This window comes from Chelonoidis abingdonii, chromosome 22 (genome assembly GCF_003597395.2).
Source record: "Chelonoidis abingdonii isolate Lonesome George chromosome 22, CheloAbing_2.0, whole genome shotgun sequence".
Classification (NCBI taxonomy): Eukaryota; Metazoa; Chordata; order Testudines; family Testudinidae; genus Chelonoidis; species Chelonoidis abingdonii.
Genome location: NC_133790.1, coordinates 2,241,355 through 2,258,380, shown reverse-complemented (window position 1 = coordinate 2,258,380; position 17,026 = coordinate 2,241,355). Strand labels below are relative to the sequence as shown.

The window sequence follows — 17,026 nt, the reverse complement described above, 5'->3', positions numbered from 1 at the left end:
ATGCATCCCTTCCTCTGCCCCCTATTTGCCACAGGGCCCCAGGACACCCCTCCTGCCCCGGCTCCCTCTTCTCTGCACAGTCCCCACAGAGCGGCCCCCCAGGCACACAGGTGGGTCCCCGTCAGCTCAGCCTGACTCTCTATTCACCCCGCCGGCCCAGGCCTGGCTCCTCCTGCCCTGCTAGGTTGCCCCAGACCCATTCCCATCTGTATGGCCACCCTGCCCCCTCCAGCATCCTTCCCCCACCGCCGGTGACAGCTGCACTTTCCCTCTCCCAGAGAAGAGTTGCTGAGCTCCCCATTCTGGGCCTGCGGTCAGAGTAAGTAGAACCTGCTGGAGTCGGTCACTGCTGGCTGGCCCGGTTCTCTCACTGCCTGGTGCTGGGTTGCTGGCTGGGGAGAAGAGCCTGCAGCGGGAACTGATGACTGAACTAGGAACTAGGTGTCCCTACCTCTCTTTGTCAGAGGGTGGAGATGGATGGCGGGAGGGAGATCACTTATGTTCTTTAAACCAGGCCCAGGCTCCTTCCAGCCCAAAACTCCTGCAGCTGGCTGCTGTGGTGGAGTGGCCCCATGGAGAATGGGAGATGGCTAATGTGTGATGGTCCTGCTTCAGACTCATGTCACCAGCAGGACAAGCTGAAATGAGTGCACTTGAGGGCTAGATGTAAGACTGAGCCCATACCTTTCCCCTGCAGTTCTTGTTTGACTCTGTCATCTGTGGGGTCACTTCTGAATCTAGACCACAAGCTCTTCGGGCCAGGTTCTGTAACTTGCTTCATTTCTGTGAAGCACCTACCATGTTTTTGGCTGCCCCATAATAAAAAAACATGGACACAACTGAGAAGCCAAAGAGATATCACCTTTATCACAAGCATAAGGTTCACCTTTGCTCATCTGTACCTCTGTAAAATCATGTCTAAGGGAATAAAAGCATGATAAATGCCCCCCAATGGGATTATACACCATTTGCAAAATATTCTGTTCTAAAGTTCTTGCATGTGGCTCTATTCTGCAACCGCTCTTACAGGGATGTGCTAACTTATTCACTGACTCAAACTGTTTTGGGTTGGGAAATTAAGAGGTTTTCCTCATTTGCTGCCCATCCATCTATTTTGTCCCCTACTCCCTGAGATAGTGAATCACATCAATATTCTTTCTACCAGGGAGAACTGGGATGGTCCCAACAGCGCAGTGAGTGGGGCTTTCTTTTGGAAAAAGTGTGCGCTGCCTCAACAGCAAATGTGAGCTTTAAAGATATACATTAGAACAGGATGTATATAAGCACATCTCATACTTCTGCATTTCTGACACCTGCCTGACATTCACTTTGTCCAGGAGCCATCCAAGAATCCCTCAGCAAATGCTTAGAGCAAGGGGAAAAAACACCAGGGTCTATGTCAGAAGTCCTGTCTTCATTTGAAAACCTGCAACTTGAACCATCCCATCAGTCTGTTATGAAACCCAGTTCGCATTCAGGAGAGTCAGCTTGCAAAAGCGGTCACTTGCGGTGTGTATGTTATGGGATTGGAAGCTTTTCCTCGTGTGTCATTTCTCGCTACCAACTAGCATTCTTGCTTCTATTACTGGAGAAGTTACAGGTAAGAACTATACCCTATGTTTAAATAGCTGGATACTTGGCCGTGTAACTTCTAATACTTTTTCTTTCTTGCAGATTCCCAAAAGTCAGTGCTATATTTTTGATCCTTTATTTTCTGAATTGGAAATTAGTGTTCTGAATGACCTCAGTGTAACAGTTGTCCTGGAGAATGAGGTAAGGTGGATTAAGGCTGGGATCTCTAAAATGTATGTAACATTTATTCAATGAACAGAAAAAAGGTATACTCCAGAGAAATTAAAAACAGTCCTTCCTACATCTGCATTTGATGCAGACATATTGCAGGGTTTTTGCCTTTCACTTAATTCTAGTCTGGTCAATGCATAGTTTCTCCTGTAGCCCTTTTATGATTCTGACAGAGGGTCTAAGTGTCACATTTTAGTTATGCAGCACTTCTATGGAAGTGGCATATTTCCCCTGGCATCAACTTTTCCCTGGGAGATGCGTTGTAACTTTCAGCCAGCCAAGAAATCCGTTGGGCTTAAACAATGTTGAGCACTTTTAAATGACCGTTGAGTGCCACTGAGTGGGCCCTAGTGCTTACAGAACCAGGGAAGCTGATTGAGTAACCTTCAGAAATGCTGTTTCTCTGCAGGAGGGAAAACACCACATTCATGAATTCACCATCTTTTATATGATCCACTGTGGAAAAGCGTTGTATAACAATCTGCTCTGGAGTAACTGGTCTGTAGATGCACTGTCCAAAATGATCATTATTGGAAACAGTTTTAAAGGGATTGAGGAAAGGTAGGTACCCAAAACAATTAATGTCCTCCCATCTAAGGCAGAAATTCATTCACTAACTCTCACTACAACAGTTAACCTTTATGCTTACCTGCTTCTGAGATATCTTCACAAATGCTGGAGAAGCTGTCTTTTCATACAGAACTTAAAATCATCAGTGCAAATGTCTTCTGCAGTTTAAGGTTTTAAGGTTCAATCCATCAATAAAGCTTTGACTTGCTGCCAAGTCTGTGGCCTTTCAGATAAGATCTAGTCAATTAAACTTCCATGCACCCTGCTTTGGGGATTACAACACTGCTGAGCTGAGAGGCTCTTTTCTGTAGAGCAGTGACAATTTGGGAGGCCTCTGGCTTCCTTTTCTTGAGACTGGGCAAGGTTTGGTCACAGGAGCAGTGCAGGTCTCCATGTTTATACATTTCACTTTTCTGCCTGTGGGCAGGCACAGCAGGGAAAGATTAATATATGTATCTGTGATTGAAAATGGATTCTGAAGTGTTGTGTTATAAACCAGTTTTAGCCACAGAGCTAAACCTTGCTCCTCTGGCTCATGGGATGTCGCCATTGATTCAGTTGGAACAGAACTAGCTTCAGTGGGCATGAGCAGGCCCCTCCAGTGAAGTCTGGGAGTGTCTACACTGTACAATCAGCATCACAAGGCAGATAAAGAAATTGTTTATCCTATTACATTACCTCAACCTTCCCCACTGGACTTGCCAGATGTCTAGACCACTCCTTTACTACTCCTCACACTGGAAAGGTTATGGGCTAAGATCACCACCTGGAGAACAAGACCATGCACTTGTAAACTTGTCATGTCACTTTCTAAACATGCAGCCTCTGCCTTATTTCTGACTTTCTCTGTGACTTTGTTCTTTTTCTCCATATTCCTGTAACGTCTGAGCAGACCTTGGAATAACCTGAGTTCATTACAAACTAATATTTAAATGTGTTCAAAATTGCCCCTTGTACAGGCCCAGTTGCTTTTGCTAGTTTTCACATGCACACAGAAATAAGTAGTGAGGTAGACTCCATCGAGCTAAACTAAGCGTGATGCTAAGGGCTTCATCTGTGCTTTCCTTCAAATAGACGCTTTATACATTCTGTACAACTTGCCTTGTGTGTTAACTAACTTCAGGTTGTCTCTTAATACATGCTTCCAACACACAAAACAACAGTAAAGTCAATTGGTTCCTGTACTAATGTTTGTCTTTGTTTCTAGGTTGTTGGCAAGAATATTAGAGCGAGATTATTTGTACATAGCAAAGGTACAATTTACTATTTTAAGAAACATATTGGATAGTCACCTCAGTCTCTAGATATTGATGATAAATTAATGAGAACAGTTACATAATTTGTAATAATCCCTTTTGTTGGTTCTCCCATGCCAGAGCAGTGCTTTTCAACCTGGGGTAGTCCACAGATTGGTTAAGGTTTCCAAAGGGTTTAAGGTTTCACACCTCAAATAAAAAATGTTTAGGGGTCCATAAATGGAAAAAAAGGCTAGAAAACCACTGTGCTACAGCTAAAGGGATCTGGCAGGAGCCCAGCTTACCTGTTTAAGGGCTGGATGATGCACTGCATGCAAGATTTTAGTTTGGCTTCCCAGTTTCATGTGTTCTAGTTTCCACACATTTTACCAAGATTGATTTTGATTATGGAAACCATGTTCTATTGTATCTTGCATAATTGCTGTTCAACCATGCCTAGGTTTTAAAAGGGACAGAGGAAGCTGCATTTCCAATTCATCCTCAGTATATGGATATATTTAATGACACCTCCATCCACTGGTTTCCTTTACAAAAACTCAAGGAGCTCCCAACAGAAACCTGGCAGTTTCAGGAAGAGCCAGTGTACCAGGAATGTGATGACCTGGAGATTATCAGGAAATAGGACAAATGGAGTTGTTTCATGCTAGGACCAGACTGAAATGGAACCTTTAATTACTCCCTGGAGTTTGTGCCTGTTTTTACAGGGCTACATTCACTTATAGTAAGGGGATGTTAAGCTCACTTACCACAACTATCTATATAAAGTGTGGGCTGGCTAACACATTTAGCCAGAAATCTTGAAGGCAGCAGCAGTGTCTGCGACCAGAGTTTAATGTGACAGATTTTTCTCCGAGGTAGTGACCTTTTTTAAAAAGTGAAAACTGTATGTTAGCTTACACTCTATTATTCACTAAATAAAGTCATACTAGTCCTTTTTTCATTTTGCTTAACATCTGCGTCTTGTGCTTTCAGAAGTGACAGGCTGTGTTGAACTGACCAGTTCCTAGAAGACTGGGCCTGCTTTCTATAACCTCCCCAGAAAAAGGCTGGCCTTCAGCGAGGTAGAAGTTTAGATCTATATTTTGTATCAGCCCCCCTACAGAACAGAGAGAATGAGATGCTAAGGGGTTCTCAACCACAGTTAAAAATACTGCATCAAGACGCTATGGACTTCGGTGGGGTTTCCCTGTTCACTGCCTTGGAAAGTCAGCTATTGATTGCATTCTTGCATGATGATCCAGATCTTGAGTACCTCTAGTGTTAGGCCTTAAACAACTCATCACTAATATGTATACAGATACTGGGCAAGTTCTTCCAGGCAGATGTCCTCTAAGTTTGCTGAAGCATCACCACCCACCTACTCTGAGGCCTGCGTATGACATTACCTATCATAAGGCTTTGCCTGTAGGATTCCAGTGCAAGGATGAAGCTAAAACCAGAAAGAAATGCTGAGTTACCCACACATTGAATTGGAATTCAGGAAGCATGATTTCATCAGCCAAGCAAGTTGCAGAAACATTTTTCCTGAGTTTTATCGGTGCAGTTGTTGCCTCATGGGGAAGCTGAGTTAGGTGACAGGTTTCAGAGTAGCAGCAGTGTTAGTCTGTATCCACAAAAAGAACAGGAGTACTTGTGGCACCTTAGAGACTAACAGATTTAAATTTGTTAGTCTCTAAGGTGCCACAAGTACTCCTGTTCTTTTTGAGTTAGGTGAGAAATTCTTAATACATTTTTTGCATAGCTGATATGCTTGCTAATCTAGTTTAAAGCGTGACAACTGTATCTGTCACTCAACAGCACCTTTTAAATGCTAACTTTACCAACGTGTGCTGTCTGAACAGCACTGTTAAAAAAAAAATCTTACAAAGGAACTGAAAAATCCATCAGATCTACAAAGTCAAGTCACCTCTTTATTGTTATACAGTCACACTAAACAACTGTTAGCATGTGAATCTTGACAATACTTACTATGTACAATGCTCCTGGCACAGAGGAGGATCCTTATTTAGCCATATCAATAAGACTCTGAAGAGAGGTTGGCACCCATGTCTTTTCTCCTTGTACAAACACAACGCCCCTGTCAATGTAAATCACAATTCGTCCAAATGTGTACAGTTGTTTTCCTTCATGCCGCTTCCCAATCACAGGCATGAAGACGATATTGTGTTCTTCTGCTTTTGTTTGAATGAGGTCTTTAAAATTCATTGGCACAGAGCTAGCAGCCATGCCAATGCCCCGTTGGGCCATGTTCTCAGCCTCTCGCCGCTCCTGCATAGCTTCATACTGGAAGTCTTTCCTCCGCTCTGTGTGAGTGAGATAGGCAATGTTTTCCCGAGCACCTGGTTGCATGTAGCTACCTGTTTGGGGAAAAAGTGAAATAGGTGAAGGCAAGTTTCCAATCCATTTTTGAACAGGATACAGTGATGAACCTAAATGCTGAATGTCAGGGGTGCAGCATACACCTAGTCCAGTGGGACAGAGTCAGAGGGGCAGTCGTAAATGCTATTGTGCATCTTTTACAGTATTTGATGATAAAGAGATAGCAGGATATTCAGGTGAAACATTCTCTAAATCAATTCTATTGAACTATGACAAATGGCAAGATTTAAAACAAGCCTTTGTCACTGAATCTCAGAGTGTCTAGAACAGTTTGGACAGGGACGCTTGTAGGAAGTTGCTCCACTGCAATGCCATTAGACATGGAGGGAAATCTGGGCAAACATGCCATGCTCCATGCAAACCCCCAAGTCCCTGCAATCAGACCAGCTGTCTGTAGCAGGTTAGACAGAGTGACTGCTGAGAAGCCAGGCAGTTCAGTAGCCTTAAAGAGCTCAACATCAATCAGCAGCTCCACACACACAGAGGCTTTGTGTCACTTGGTGGCTGTTCTGAGTACCATGCTAGGAGTGTCTCAGAGGCAGTGAATTCCCAGTATGGTACAATGTACGCCTATAGCTGTGTATCTGGTTCATTATTTTACTATAGGAATATAACGCAGCCTTCAAGACTGACTCTGTGGACTACCTTCTGTACTGTGCCATGGGCCCACAGTCGTTCCACAGGACTATACAATAACACTTTAAAAGAAGCAGGGTAAGAAGCTGATTCACTGCTGGGGAAGGACACACAGGGAAGTGGGTTTTGCAGACAGTTTATTCGTCTCTTAAGTTTTGCACCTTTTATGTGTCTAATTCTCCCTGTACAATCCTGTCAGCTGCTAATAAGCTGTACTAATTCCCAAGAGTACTTCCTACTGGACACTTCCATAGTGCTGGGAAGAAGCACCAAATTTCACCACAAAGCTAAGATCACAGACTGTAGCTTTAGAAACCAAGTATTTGAACAATGGCCCCAGACCGTTTGCCAGAAGCTGGGAATGGGATGGATCACTTGATGATTACCTGTTCTGTTCATTCCCTCTGGGGCACCTGGCACTGGCCACTGTCAGTAGACAGGATACTGGGCTAGATGGACCTTTGGTCTGAACCAGTCTGGCCGTTCTTATGTTAATCACTGACGTACAAACACACAGATACAAGACACCTAACATCTCTATACCTCTGCCCTTTAAATATGAAAACAACTGTACAAAAAAAAATTATATTTCAGTCAACTGCAGCTATCAGAAGAAAAGTCTAGTGCCACACATTTCTGGAACAGAAGCAAAAGCATTTTTGCATGAGTGGTGGCAAGATCTATGGAAATTGTAGTTAGCAGGGGTTCTGACTGAATAGAAGAATCAAGTACTGCTATACTGGGAAGCATTAGGTAGGATAGAAATGGTGAAGCCTTCACAACAAGTTACTTACCAACATTGGAAGAGACAGCCCGGTTCATGATATCAAGAGCTTCATTAAATTTGTCCTTGATCGATGGATGTGCTAACACCTGGTCTGAGAACATAGACTTCCAACCAAGGTACCACTTGGTGATCTCTTCATAATTGGGGCTATTACTTAGCCAGGAGCACAGCACCTGCAAAGAAATGAAAAACACACATCAATGGAGTGGCACCAACATGGATCAACGCCTCCCCCTAGTATCAATTAGTTTGATTCTAAATGTGCTTATACTAAGAAGAAAGGAGTGTAAATCTGTGTCTGCTCAAGAAGCACAGTCTCTATCTGATATACACGGAGCCATCACTAAGAAATGTCTGCATTTAACATTCAAGCCATTTCTGCCATGCAGTATACACTGGGCAGGAGTTGGAATTCTGAGTTTAACCAATAAAATATTTCACCTGGCAACAGCCAGAGCTAAGTCCCTCACAGCCATTCACCACCACCTTATCATTGGTTTGTTCTTTAAAGCGAACAGTTCATTGGTTAGTCTCTTAACTACACACCTGCAGCCATTTGGGGAAGAAGTGTTTCTCCAGAATTCCAACAAGGCTGGACACAGAGACCATCCCCTCCCAGTCGATCACCCAGTAAAATGCATCCATATGCTGCTGGTGCGGGTTGATGACGAGCTCATTGAGACACAACCCTGGGGACAGAAGAGAGAAGTCAGAATAGGAACCGCTCTGCTGGCACACTGGCTGCTTTAAACTGCAGGAAGTACTTCAACCTATTCAGCTAGCAGTTTAAGTGGTCAAAGAGGACTTAAATCAAAGATGCTGCCTAACAGGGTTCAAACTCTTTAAACTGTTTGGATAATCTGAATAGCTACAGAAGCCATCCTTGGCTCCAAAAAGGCAAGTATGCTAAATCTCTACTGGGTGCTACTCTCTGCTAGAAGCATACATCCTGAAACAGTACACTGAGTTTTACTTTAGGCTAGAGAGACTTTAAACCAGTTTGGATGGCATCAGGGGGGTTGTGGGTGACTCTTCTTTGGCTTGCCTCACCGAGTTTAGGCACAATGTTTTTGACCATGAAAGCCTCCCAAGATCCTGGTGTAAACACTTCTTTCCAGGGCTGAAGAATCAGTTTGGCTGAGGAGTCACTGGGGTGCCATTTCTGCAGTGCATTTGCCAACTTGTTTCGGATTGGAGAATATAATGGCTCTAATCGAGACTGCATCAGTGGAAGCCAGGGGTGAATCCAAGAGTGGATTGGGACAGTGTCTGTCAGAGGGTTCCAGTTTTCAACCTTGAAACAAACAAAAAGTTACTGCAATAGAAATAAATCTACCCAGTGACTCCTAAGCAGCTGAGCCCCTCTCCACCAAATGCACACAAAATTATAATGAAAGCATCCCACTGTTAATAATGGTGCCCTGAGGCTCCAAAATGAAAAAGTTATCCAATATTCGTAACTCATGGTGGTTTGAACATTGGTTCAGAGTGTGGCTTCAGTGTAAATGGACCTCTCATCTTACCTCCTTCTGTAGTTTGGGGAAGATAAGCTGATCCAGAATATTATCCAATATCCAAACAGGAATAACATGCACCCAGCTGTCCAAGAAATCTACCATTGGGCCACAGTTTCTCGGCTGCCACTGTGTTATTATGTTTCTTATGTACGGCATCCACATTTCCCACATGAGCCTGGAAAAATCGAACTCAGGATTAAGCTACAGCCTAGCTCTGATATAAGTGAATGTTAAACATTTGGTTTGTCTCTTATAGAGGACTTCAAGGAATTAAAAAGGCTACTTTGTTTACATTTGACAGCTGGATTTTAACAGACACTTCAGTTCATTAAAGGGCATCATCTGGAAAGTGCATTTCCACCCACTTTTCTCCATCCCAAGAGACCATCATTTGAGAGTGTTGCACACAAGTACCATTGGTTACCTGTGAAAAGCATCCGTTGCTAGGTCCTGCCCACTGTGCGATAACAACTGATCATTTTCTAAAAGCCTTTTCCACTTGGCTATAATTTCTGTGCCATACATACAGTCCTGAAAAGAAAAAATGAGCCAGGGCAACATTTACTTCTTTCATGGTTGCCCATTAGCATGTAAAGCAGAGGGGTGGTAACGTGCTGACAGACAGAGACCTTTTCCCTACCTCCCCTCTGCCGACAAACAGCAAGCTGACAACATGTGGCAGTCAGTCTCCCACCAGGGTATAACCCTGGAGTGGATTTAATATAAACCAAAGACACCAGGGCAAGGAGAAAAAAGATTTGTAAACGCTAAAGCTACATACTACAGATATAATACTGTATGTTTTATCTATCCATGTGCTAAATAGCATGACTTGCTGGACAGCACACCCTTTCATTGCCAAGTTAGACAGACTTCCCATGCAATAAAAAGAAAGGGACCTGTCTCGCCATTTACTGTTTCATCTGAGCACCACCAGCCTCTGAAAATCAGGCCCCTTGATAACGGGTCTCCAGGCAAGCACCCAAACATTGAGACTCCCACAGGTTAAGAGTGCTCCCACATTTTGCATGCATACATTTACTGCAATAGACAAACTGAATGATATCCTATGGTTGTTTAGTCAACTTTTAAATCAAAGCAAACTACAAAAATCTTTTCTGTCCTAAGTGATAAAATACTGAAGCCAAACCCAGTACTCACCTTGAGAGGATCCCAGTTCTTGAAGTAATCTTTCATGAGAGGAAAGACGATAGCTACTGCCAGGTCCACTCTATCGGACATCCTGTATTCCTCATAATACTTATCTTGGAGGGTCTCAAAAATCTTTGCACATTCATCCAAGGTAAGTGGATTGTCACAGTTAGGCTGCATTCGCCTCTCGCATTCCTCCACCAATTCCAGGACCTTGCTGAGGTTGCTAATTGCTGTCTCCTCATGCGAGAGGACTTCAGACATCTTCTGTATCTCATGGGTTAGGTTGACAACCATGTCTCTCTCATACTGCAGCTGCCGGTCATTCTGGATGATCTCCTGCTCTGTGATATCGATGAGAAGTTGCAAGTTGTGCTCCAGTTCTGGCAAGGCAAATGCTTGGGGCTTGGAGTCTTTGCCCAGTGGCTGCTGAGGATTGTCATCTGGGATATTGTGCTTATGGCTGATTTGACTGTAACTGTAATAAACCCTTTGTTCCCGGCCAGTCATGTCTATAACCTTCCAATAAACAAACACAAATGTGTCTAAACAGCCAGAGTTCAATACTGCTATTCAAAGGAAACCCATTACCCAGGATTGAGACTGGAAGCTATCCTGCCAATTCAGCAGCTTCCAGTTGTTATTAATATAACCAAGTTATTTGAGCAAGAAGACTGAAACTGAGGATGCAGCAGTTTGGGTCTCTCTCAAAAGCAACTGCACTCCATGCAGTTATAGCCTCGCTAAGGATTTGGAGTCACAGGAAATTAGGAGCTGGAGGCAGAAATAAGAGCAGAGAAAAGATCTTTTCTATCTGCCTGTATCTGGAGAAAAAGGACTATGTTTTCCCCTCTACTGTTGCACAAGACCATAAATACAAGTCACCTTATAACATAAGGAACTGCATGCTGCGTCTGGAGGAAAGTCTTAAGCAGTTCTGTTACCTCGAGAACTGATTTCAGACAAGCAGACCAAGGACAAGTCCAGTCACTATCCCTCGGGGTTGAGAATTTGATTCTCATTAGCCTGTCAATAACCAAAGCTTATGATTCTTAAGTACTCGCAGAACCAGCACTTTTGCTGAAAGAGACGACAAGATCCTGCCACATGTTCTGCAGATTTTCTGCTAAGTATTTTCGTTCTGTCTTGTATGGATGATAATGAGGATGATGCACCTTAGGCAGATGCGAATCTCCTAGAGATTTAAACATATCATTGCTTTGGATATTGGTCTTACCTTAACTTGGGATAGTTCCTTCTGAGGAGTTGTGAGCTGCTTGCCAATCCTGCCTTTGGCCTTCAATTCTTCTACTGTCTTGTAGGCGTATTTGGGTTTTTTCTTGCCTCCATTAGGATCCTTCCTCCACTGACTGAGCTCTTTCTGAAATTCCTAAATAAGCCAAAGTCAGACCAGAGATTCAGGATGCTGGCTAGCCATGCAAGTCTGTCATAGGATTCTTTACACAAGAATATTTCAGCTCAGGTCCCTTAAAGAATGCAGTGTATAAAAACAATGGGCAAAGATTAAAGCTTAATGGCAGGTTACTGGCTGAAATTCTGTGGCCGAGTCAAACATGTTACAGATGGTCCTAACCAGTACATTTCTGGATCTTATTCCCAGGACAGAGGGAAAAAAACCCTTCAAATGTTCCCATTAGCCCAGCCGAACAAACAGGCTTTACAGTCCCAGAGCATTAGCAAGTCAGATTCCAGCAGCAAGGGCAAAGCCATTAGCATAAGTCTCTCTTTCAAGGGATAGGGAGAAAAAACAAAAAAAAACTACAAGGAGAGGAATGGAATCTGTAACTTCCTGCATGCCACTGAGCTGAATGGCTTCCTCGACATGGGAGAATGCCCTAGTACTGCACATTGCGATGGGAGTCTTCAACACAGTGGGAGCCCTTAACCCTGTGACACAGACAGACCAAGAGTCATACCTCTTCAGCCTCTTCCTCGGAGTCAACAACAGGGAAGTCCTGCAAGGACTGACTGGTTCGTTCAGAGCCATATGCTCCCAAGGCCCCTTTGCCTTTCCTTTGCTTGGCCTCAATCGGATTGATGATACCTGGGAGGGGTTCAGAACAGTCAGTGAATGTCAGCTAGGAAGTGGAGTCTAACCATTTGAACAGGAAAAGCTGTAAATAGGTCACTATAGGAAAAAGAGAGTTATCAAACTGGCACAGATCATCAGTCTGGCATTCTGTCTTCAGCAGTGTCAGTATTTTGCAGTCACACATTGTTATTGGTGGCCCTAAAATCTTCAGGCATTTTTAAAAACCTGCTGTAGCATGTTCCTCTGACCACCGATGCTAATGAATTCTATACACTGCACAAAATTGCATTTCCTTTGATTGTTCCAAGTTGAATACCTTTTAATTTAATCTCCCTCCAATTGTCTCCTCCTCATTCTACATAATCAGAGATTGTGCACTCTCCCACCATATGTCAATTTCATCTAATTACTACTGTAATTATTTAAAACTAATACAACTGGATTTGATCTTGAGGATCCAACTTGTCTGAAGAAGAGGTGGGCAAACAAGAACCAAGTTTGCAGTTTCCTTAAAGAATCCCCATCTCAGGCGCACACTCTTGGGGAAAACACACGGTACCTTGAGCATTCTTTCCAAGCCCTCTGCCAGGGACATAACCCATTTTCTGAAGAAGCTTCTGCCCTATTCCCTTGGTGTGTCTCTCCCAGCTGCCGAAGTCCATGAAAGATTTGGTCCCTCCTATAAATCCTTTCTGGCTGGGTTTGAAATTACCACCCTGTTAAAAAGAAAAAGAAAAACCAATACCAGATAAGTGATATAATCACCAAGCTCCTGGCCATCTGTCTCAAGATGAGACAGCCCCTGAGGAGCCTCACCAGCCTGCACTCTGTGCTGCTCTTCGAACTCTGTCAGAAAGCCCCCCAGGCCCACTGCTGGAGTTGGGGGTTTGTAGCCCTGTTCCCATTATGGGCTGATCTGTAAGGCTCTATTGTGGGCGGAAATAAATTGGTTCCTGATATTTTGCATCTGAACAGTCGAAAAATGGATTTGGATTTGTAATCCATTTAATTGGTAATTTGCTTATGCTAGTCACATTTAGTTCTGTGAAACGAAATAATTTGAAAAAATATTTATCACTGATGGGTAGAAGCAAAACCTGGATATTCATTTACTTCAACCTCATTCAACTCAAAATGAGTATTAATGAAGGGAAGGGGCTTAAGAGGCCTGGGGAGGAGTGAACCTCCCAAGAACATTTGCAATCCATCAAAATACACTAAGAAAAGCCAAGGGAAACTCCTCCCTCCACGGCCACTGTTCTCCCTTCTCAGCTGCTGTATTACTGAGCCAGTACCTAGACTGTACCATGGCTGATACTCCGTAAATAACTTAAATAGGTCTGGTAGGTACTTTTATGAATAACTCACTGTTTTTAATTTCTTTGGTACCAACTCTTTAGGGAATTCTTCCTGCTTAATGGGCTTCTCATCCTCATCTGAATCTTCTTCTATCACTTCCTCAGCTGCAGCTTTCCTTAGTCCCGCACTGATGAAATTAACAGGGGCTGAGTAGTCCCGCGAACTGCACAAAAAAGGGATTTCACAGTCATGCTGTTGTAACACTGTTCCATTGAATCAGAACTTGAAATGCACACACTCAGAAAAACCTTGGTGCAGATTTTCCTGATTTCAAAATAAACTCAGTGTTAAGAAATAGCATTACAAGCTGTTAAATTCAAACTTCTGATATTTCAGTTATGGGAAATGTTGGTTTTGAGTGTGCGCGCAAGGCTCTCTCTAATGAGTTATGACCTAGCACCCTGGTGATCTCCCTCACAAACCACTTACTAACTGGGCAATAAGGAAACAAATCTCGGAACCAAACTACACCTCTACCTCGATTTAACGCTGTCCTCGGGAGCCAAAAAAATCTTACCACATTATAGGTGAAACTGCGTTATATCAAACTTGCTTTGATCCACCAGAGTGCGCAGCCCTCCCCCTCCCCTATGGAGCCCTGCTTTACCGCATTATATTCGAATTTGTGTTATATCAGGTCACATTATATTGAGGTAGAGGTGTATATATGAAGAATTCAGTCCATTTGATAACACACTGAACTAAACATTAACCCCTCCCCTCTCCACACAGATACCCTCCAAAGCCATTACAATCTCAAACTGGCCACAGTAGCAGAGTTTCCTAGAGACCTTCGCCTTTTGAATCAGGCTCTTTACATCAAGTCACTGAGTTACATTCATAGGAAAACATACAAAATCAAATATCCTATAGAACTTGTAAAGGAGTCGCCTTAATAGTTCTTTGCAGACTGACAAAGAATCAAATTAGAAGTGAGAAATCTGTTGGTACTGCACTAAGGAATCAGTCTCTCATTTGGACTCTTACTTTAGCTTATCAGCTCTGCTAACAACAAAGGGACGATTCTGTGTGTTCACAGGACTGCCAGAGCTTGCAGGGCACTGGTACCTGCCCGTACCGTTTGCCTCCAAAGCTGGGCCTCTCGTCGTCCGAGTCATGCTCGGCCCACACGCCATAGGTGGCCTCCTCCTTGGTCTGCCAGTGGCGCTGGCGGTTGGGGTTGAACTCGTTCTGCAGGTCCCAGTCCGTGATTTCAAATTTCTCCATCTCCACATCACCATCGTCATCTTTGCCGTAGAGATGGGACATCGACATGATGGCCCGGGAGAGTCAGCGAGCGGGCAGCAGGGTGTGGGGGGGCAGGGCACCGCCCGCGCGAGGCAGTGACACGGGGCTGGAAACGGCAAATCCCGTGCGAGGCGGTGACACGGGGGGGGGCACAGCCCGCAGGAGACGGTGACACGGGGGGGGGACAAGGGGCCGCTGCAGGGGGCACCGCGAGGACAGACCCCGAGTGCCGGCCGCTCACCGCGCGGGGAGAGCGGGCTCCGCCTGCGGTCACACGGGCCGCCGGCTTCCCGCCGGCACTCGGCTCCGCTGCGCGAACGCGACCCGCTCTGCTGACCCGGAAACAGGAAGCTGTGGCCTTTACTTCCGGGGCCGCGCCGCGACTGCCCAAGCCACGCCCCTGACCATAGAGACATGGAGGCAGAGCGGCCGGCCCAGCTGTCCGTCCTGGCCTCGCCTCTCTATGGTGCTGGCTGACTGCGGCAGGAGGCGGAGCAGCCCGGCCCAGCCCCTTCCCTGCCCCTAGGGATCCAGGCCCCCCACTCCTGAGCGGGGGGGCCAGGCCCCAGGTGCTGCTGCACGTGGTCTAGCACCCACAGGCCGGGGGCACCCGGCTGCCCCCCCACGTGCCGCTGCCCTGGCCCCCGCCAGGCCCATCCCCAGCCAGGCTCACAGGTCGGGGGCACCCAGCTGCCCCCCAGGGTCCCACAGGCCCTGCCCCCCCACGTGCCCCTGCCCAAATCGGCTCTGGTTACCCCCGCCAGGCTCCCCCCACGTGCCGCTGCCCTGGCCCACGCCAGGCCATCCCCAGCCAGGCTCACAGGTCGGGGGGCACCCAGCGCCCCCAGGGTCCCACAGGCCCTGTCCCCCACATGCCCCTGCCCTGGTCCCCCGCCAGGTCCCCACAGCCCCTGCCTGTCCCCGCCCAGCCCATCCCCTGGGGCGCAGTCCCAGCCAGCTCAAGGTCGGGGCACCCAGCTGCCCCCCAGGGTCCCACAGGCCCTGTCCCCCACGTGCCCCTGCCCTGTCCCCCGCCAGGTCCCCCACGTGCCCTGCCCTGGCCCCACGCCAGCCCATCCCAGCCAGGCTCACAGGTCGGGGCACCCAGCTGCCCCCCAGGGTCCCACAGGCCCTGCCCCCACGTGCCCCTGCCCTTGTCCCCCCGCCAGGTCCCCCACATGCCCCTGCCCTGGTCCCCCCGCCAGGCCCATCCCCTGGCGCATCCCAGCCAGGCTCCACAGCGCAGGGCACCGCAGCTGCCCCCCCACGTGCCACTGCCCGGCCCCGCACGGCCCCATCCCCAGCCAGGCTCACAGGTCGGGGCACCCAGCATGCCCCCCAGGGTCCCACAGGCCCGCACCCCACATGCCCCTCCCTGTCCCCGCCAGGCCCATCCCCTGGGCGCACCCCCAGCCAGGCTCACAGGTCGGGAAGCACTAGCTGCCCCCAGGGTCCACAGGCCCTGCACCCCCACATGCCCTCCGCCTGGTCCCCCGCCAGGCCCATCCCCTGGGGCACCCCCAGCCAGGCTCACAGGTCGGGAGCACCTAGCTGCCCCCCAGGGTCCCACAGGCCCTGCACCCCCACATGCCCTGCCCTGGTCCCCCCGCCAGGCCCATCCCCTGGCGCATCCCCAGCCAGGCTCACAAGGTCGGGGCACCCAGCTGCTCCCCAGGGTCCCATGGCCCGCAACCCCTGCGTGCCCCTGCCCTGGGTCACACAGGCCTGGCCCCCCAGGCCCATTGCCTGGGCGCACCTCAGGAGAGCGAGCAGGGCATGGGGGCTTGGCCCAGCACTCCTGGACACTTCTGCACTGGAGAACCCTCACATCACAGGAAAAAACCAGGCTGAGCCATGCCTGAAACAGAACGGCCTCATATGTTACATCTTCAATAGATTCTGTACGTTACGAGTGAAGGAACGATAGACAGCAGGTCTCGATTGTCACCTGTAACAACAAAGGTGTTATGCAAGTTATACACCTATTTCTGGTTTCAAATTAGAGAACAAATTACAAGACAATTTTAATGCAACTTAAAAAGTTTCTCCAAGTACTGAATATAAAAATCTCCTTCCGATGGCACTTCGAAGGTTCAGTCCGAAAATTCATGTTCTCACAGATTTCTCTCTTTACCACAGAGTGTTTGGAAAAGGTAACAACTGATACTTGAAGTGTGAAATGTTTGACCTTTGCAAATAAATGCAAATACATTCCTGTACAGCAGTCACCATTTTTGCAATATTAGTAGCAAGCAATAGCTTGATA

The 17,026-nt window shown here is 46.7% G+C and overlaps 2 protein-coding genes across 2 annotated transcripts; one reads left to right on the top strand and one right to left on the bottom strand.

Moving 5' to 3' along the window:
- Positions 1–4,579, top strand: SRRD (SRR1 domain containing). The gene is given in 8 exon segments (XM_075060050.1): positions 1–57; positions 59–268; positions 271–319; positions 1,338–1,600; positions 1,675–1,773; positions 2,213–2,364; positions 3,581–3,626; positions 4,069–4,579. Coding segments are annotated over 8 exon segments (1,059 nt in total). The 3' UTR covers positions 4,252–4,579.
- A 940-nt stretch (positions 4,580–5,519) lies between these two features.
- On the bottom strand, positions 5,520–15,144 carry TFIP11 (tuftelin interacting protein 11). The gene is made up of 12 exons (XM_075060049.1): positions 14,591–15,144; positions 13,522–13,675; positions 12,713–12,869; positions 12,038–12,165; positions 11,338–11,490; positions 10,110–10,619; positions 9,373–9,479; positions 8,955–9,123; positions 8,482–8,725; positions 7,978–8,120; positions 7,439–7,604; positions 5,520–5,986 (listed from the first exon to the last, which is right to left on the bottom strand). The coding sequence occupies exons 1-12, from the start codon at positions 14,785–14,787 to the stop codon at positions 5,631–5,633; spliced, it is 2,484 nt and encodes an 827-aa protein (XP_074916150.1). The 5' UTR covers positions 14,788–15,144; the 3' UTR covers positions 5,520–5,630.
- Between the last annotated feature and the right edge of the window lie 1,882 nt (positions 15,145–17,026).

What these genes read in the sequence shown, in the direction of transcription:
- TFIP11 (XM_075060049.1), bottom strand. Translation starts at nt 14,787, where the DNA reads ATGTCGATGTCCCATCTCTACGGCAAAGATGACGATGGTGATGTGGAG. An exon ending in TCTTCCCCAAATGGCTGCAG is followed by an intron (nt 7,605 to 7,977) that starts GTGTGTAGTTAA and finishes ATTTCTTTGCAG; the next exon opens with GTGCTGTGCTCCTGGCTAAG. An exon ending in GGCTGTCTCTTCCAATGTTG is followed by an intron (nt 5,987 to 7,438) that starts GTAAGTAACTTG and finishes TTCCCCAAACAG; the next exon opens with GTAGCTACATGCAACCAGGT.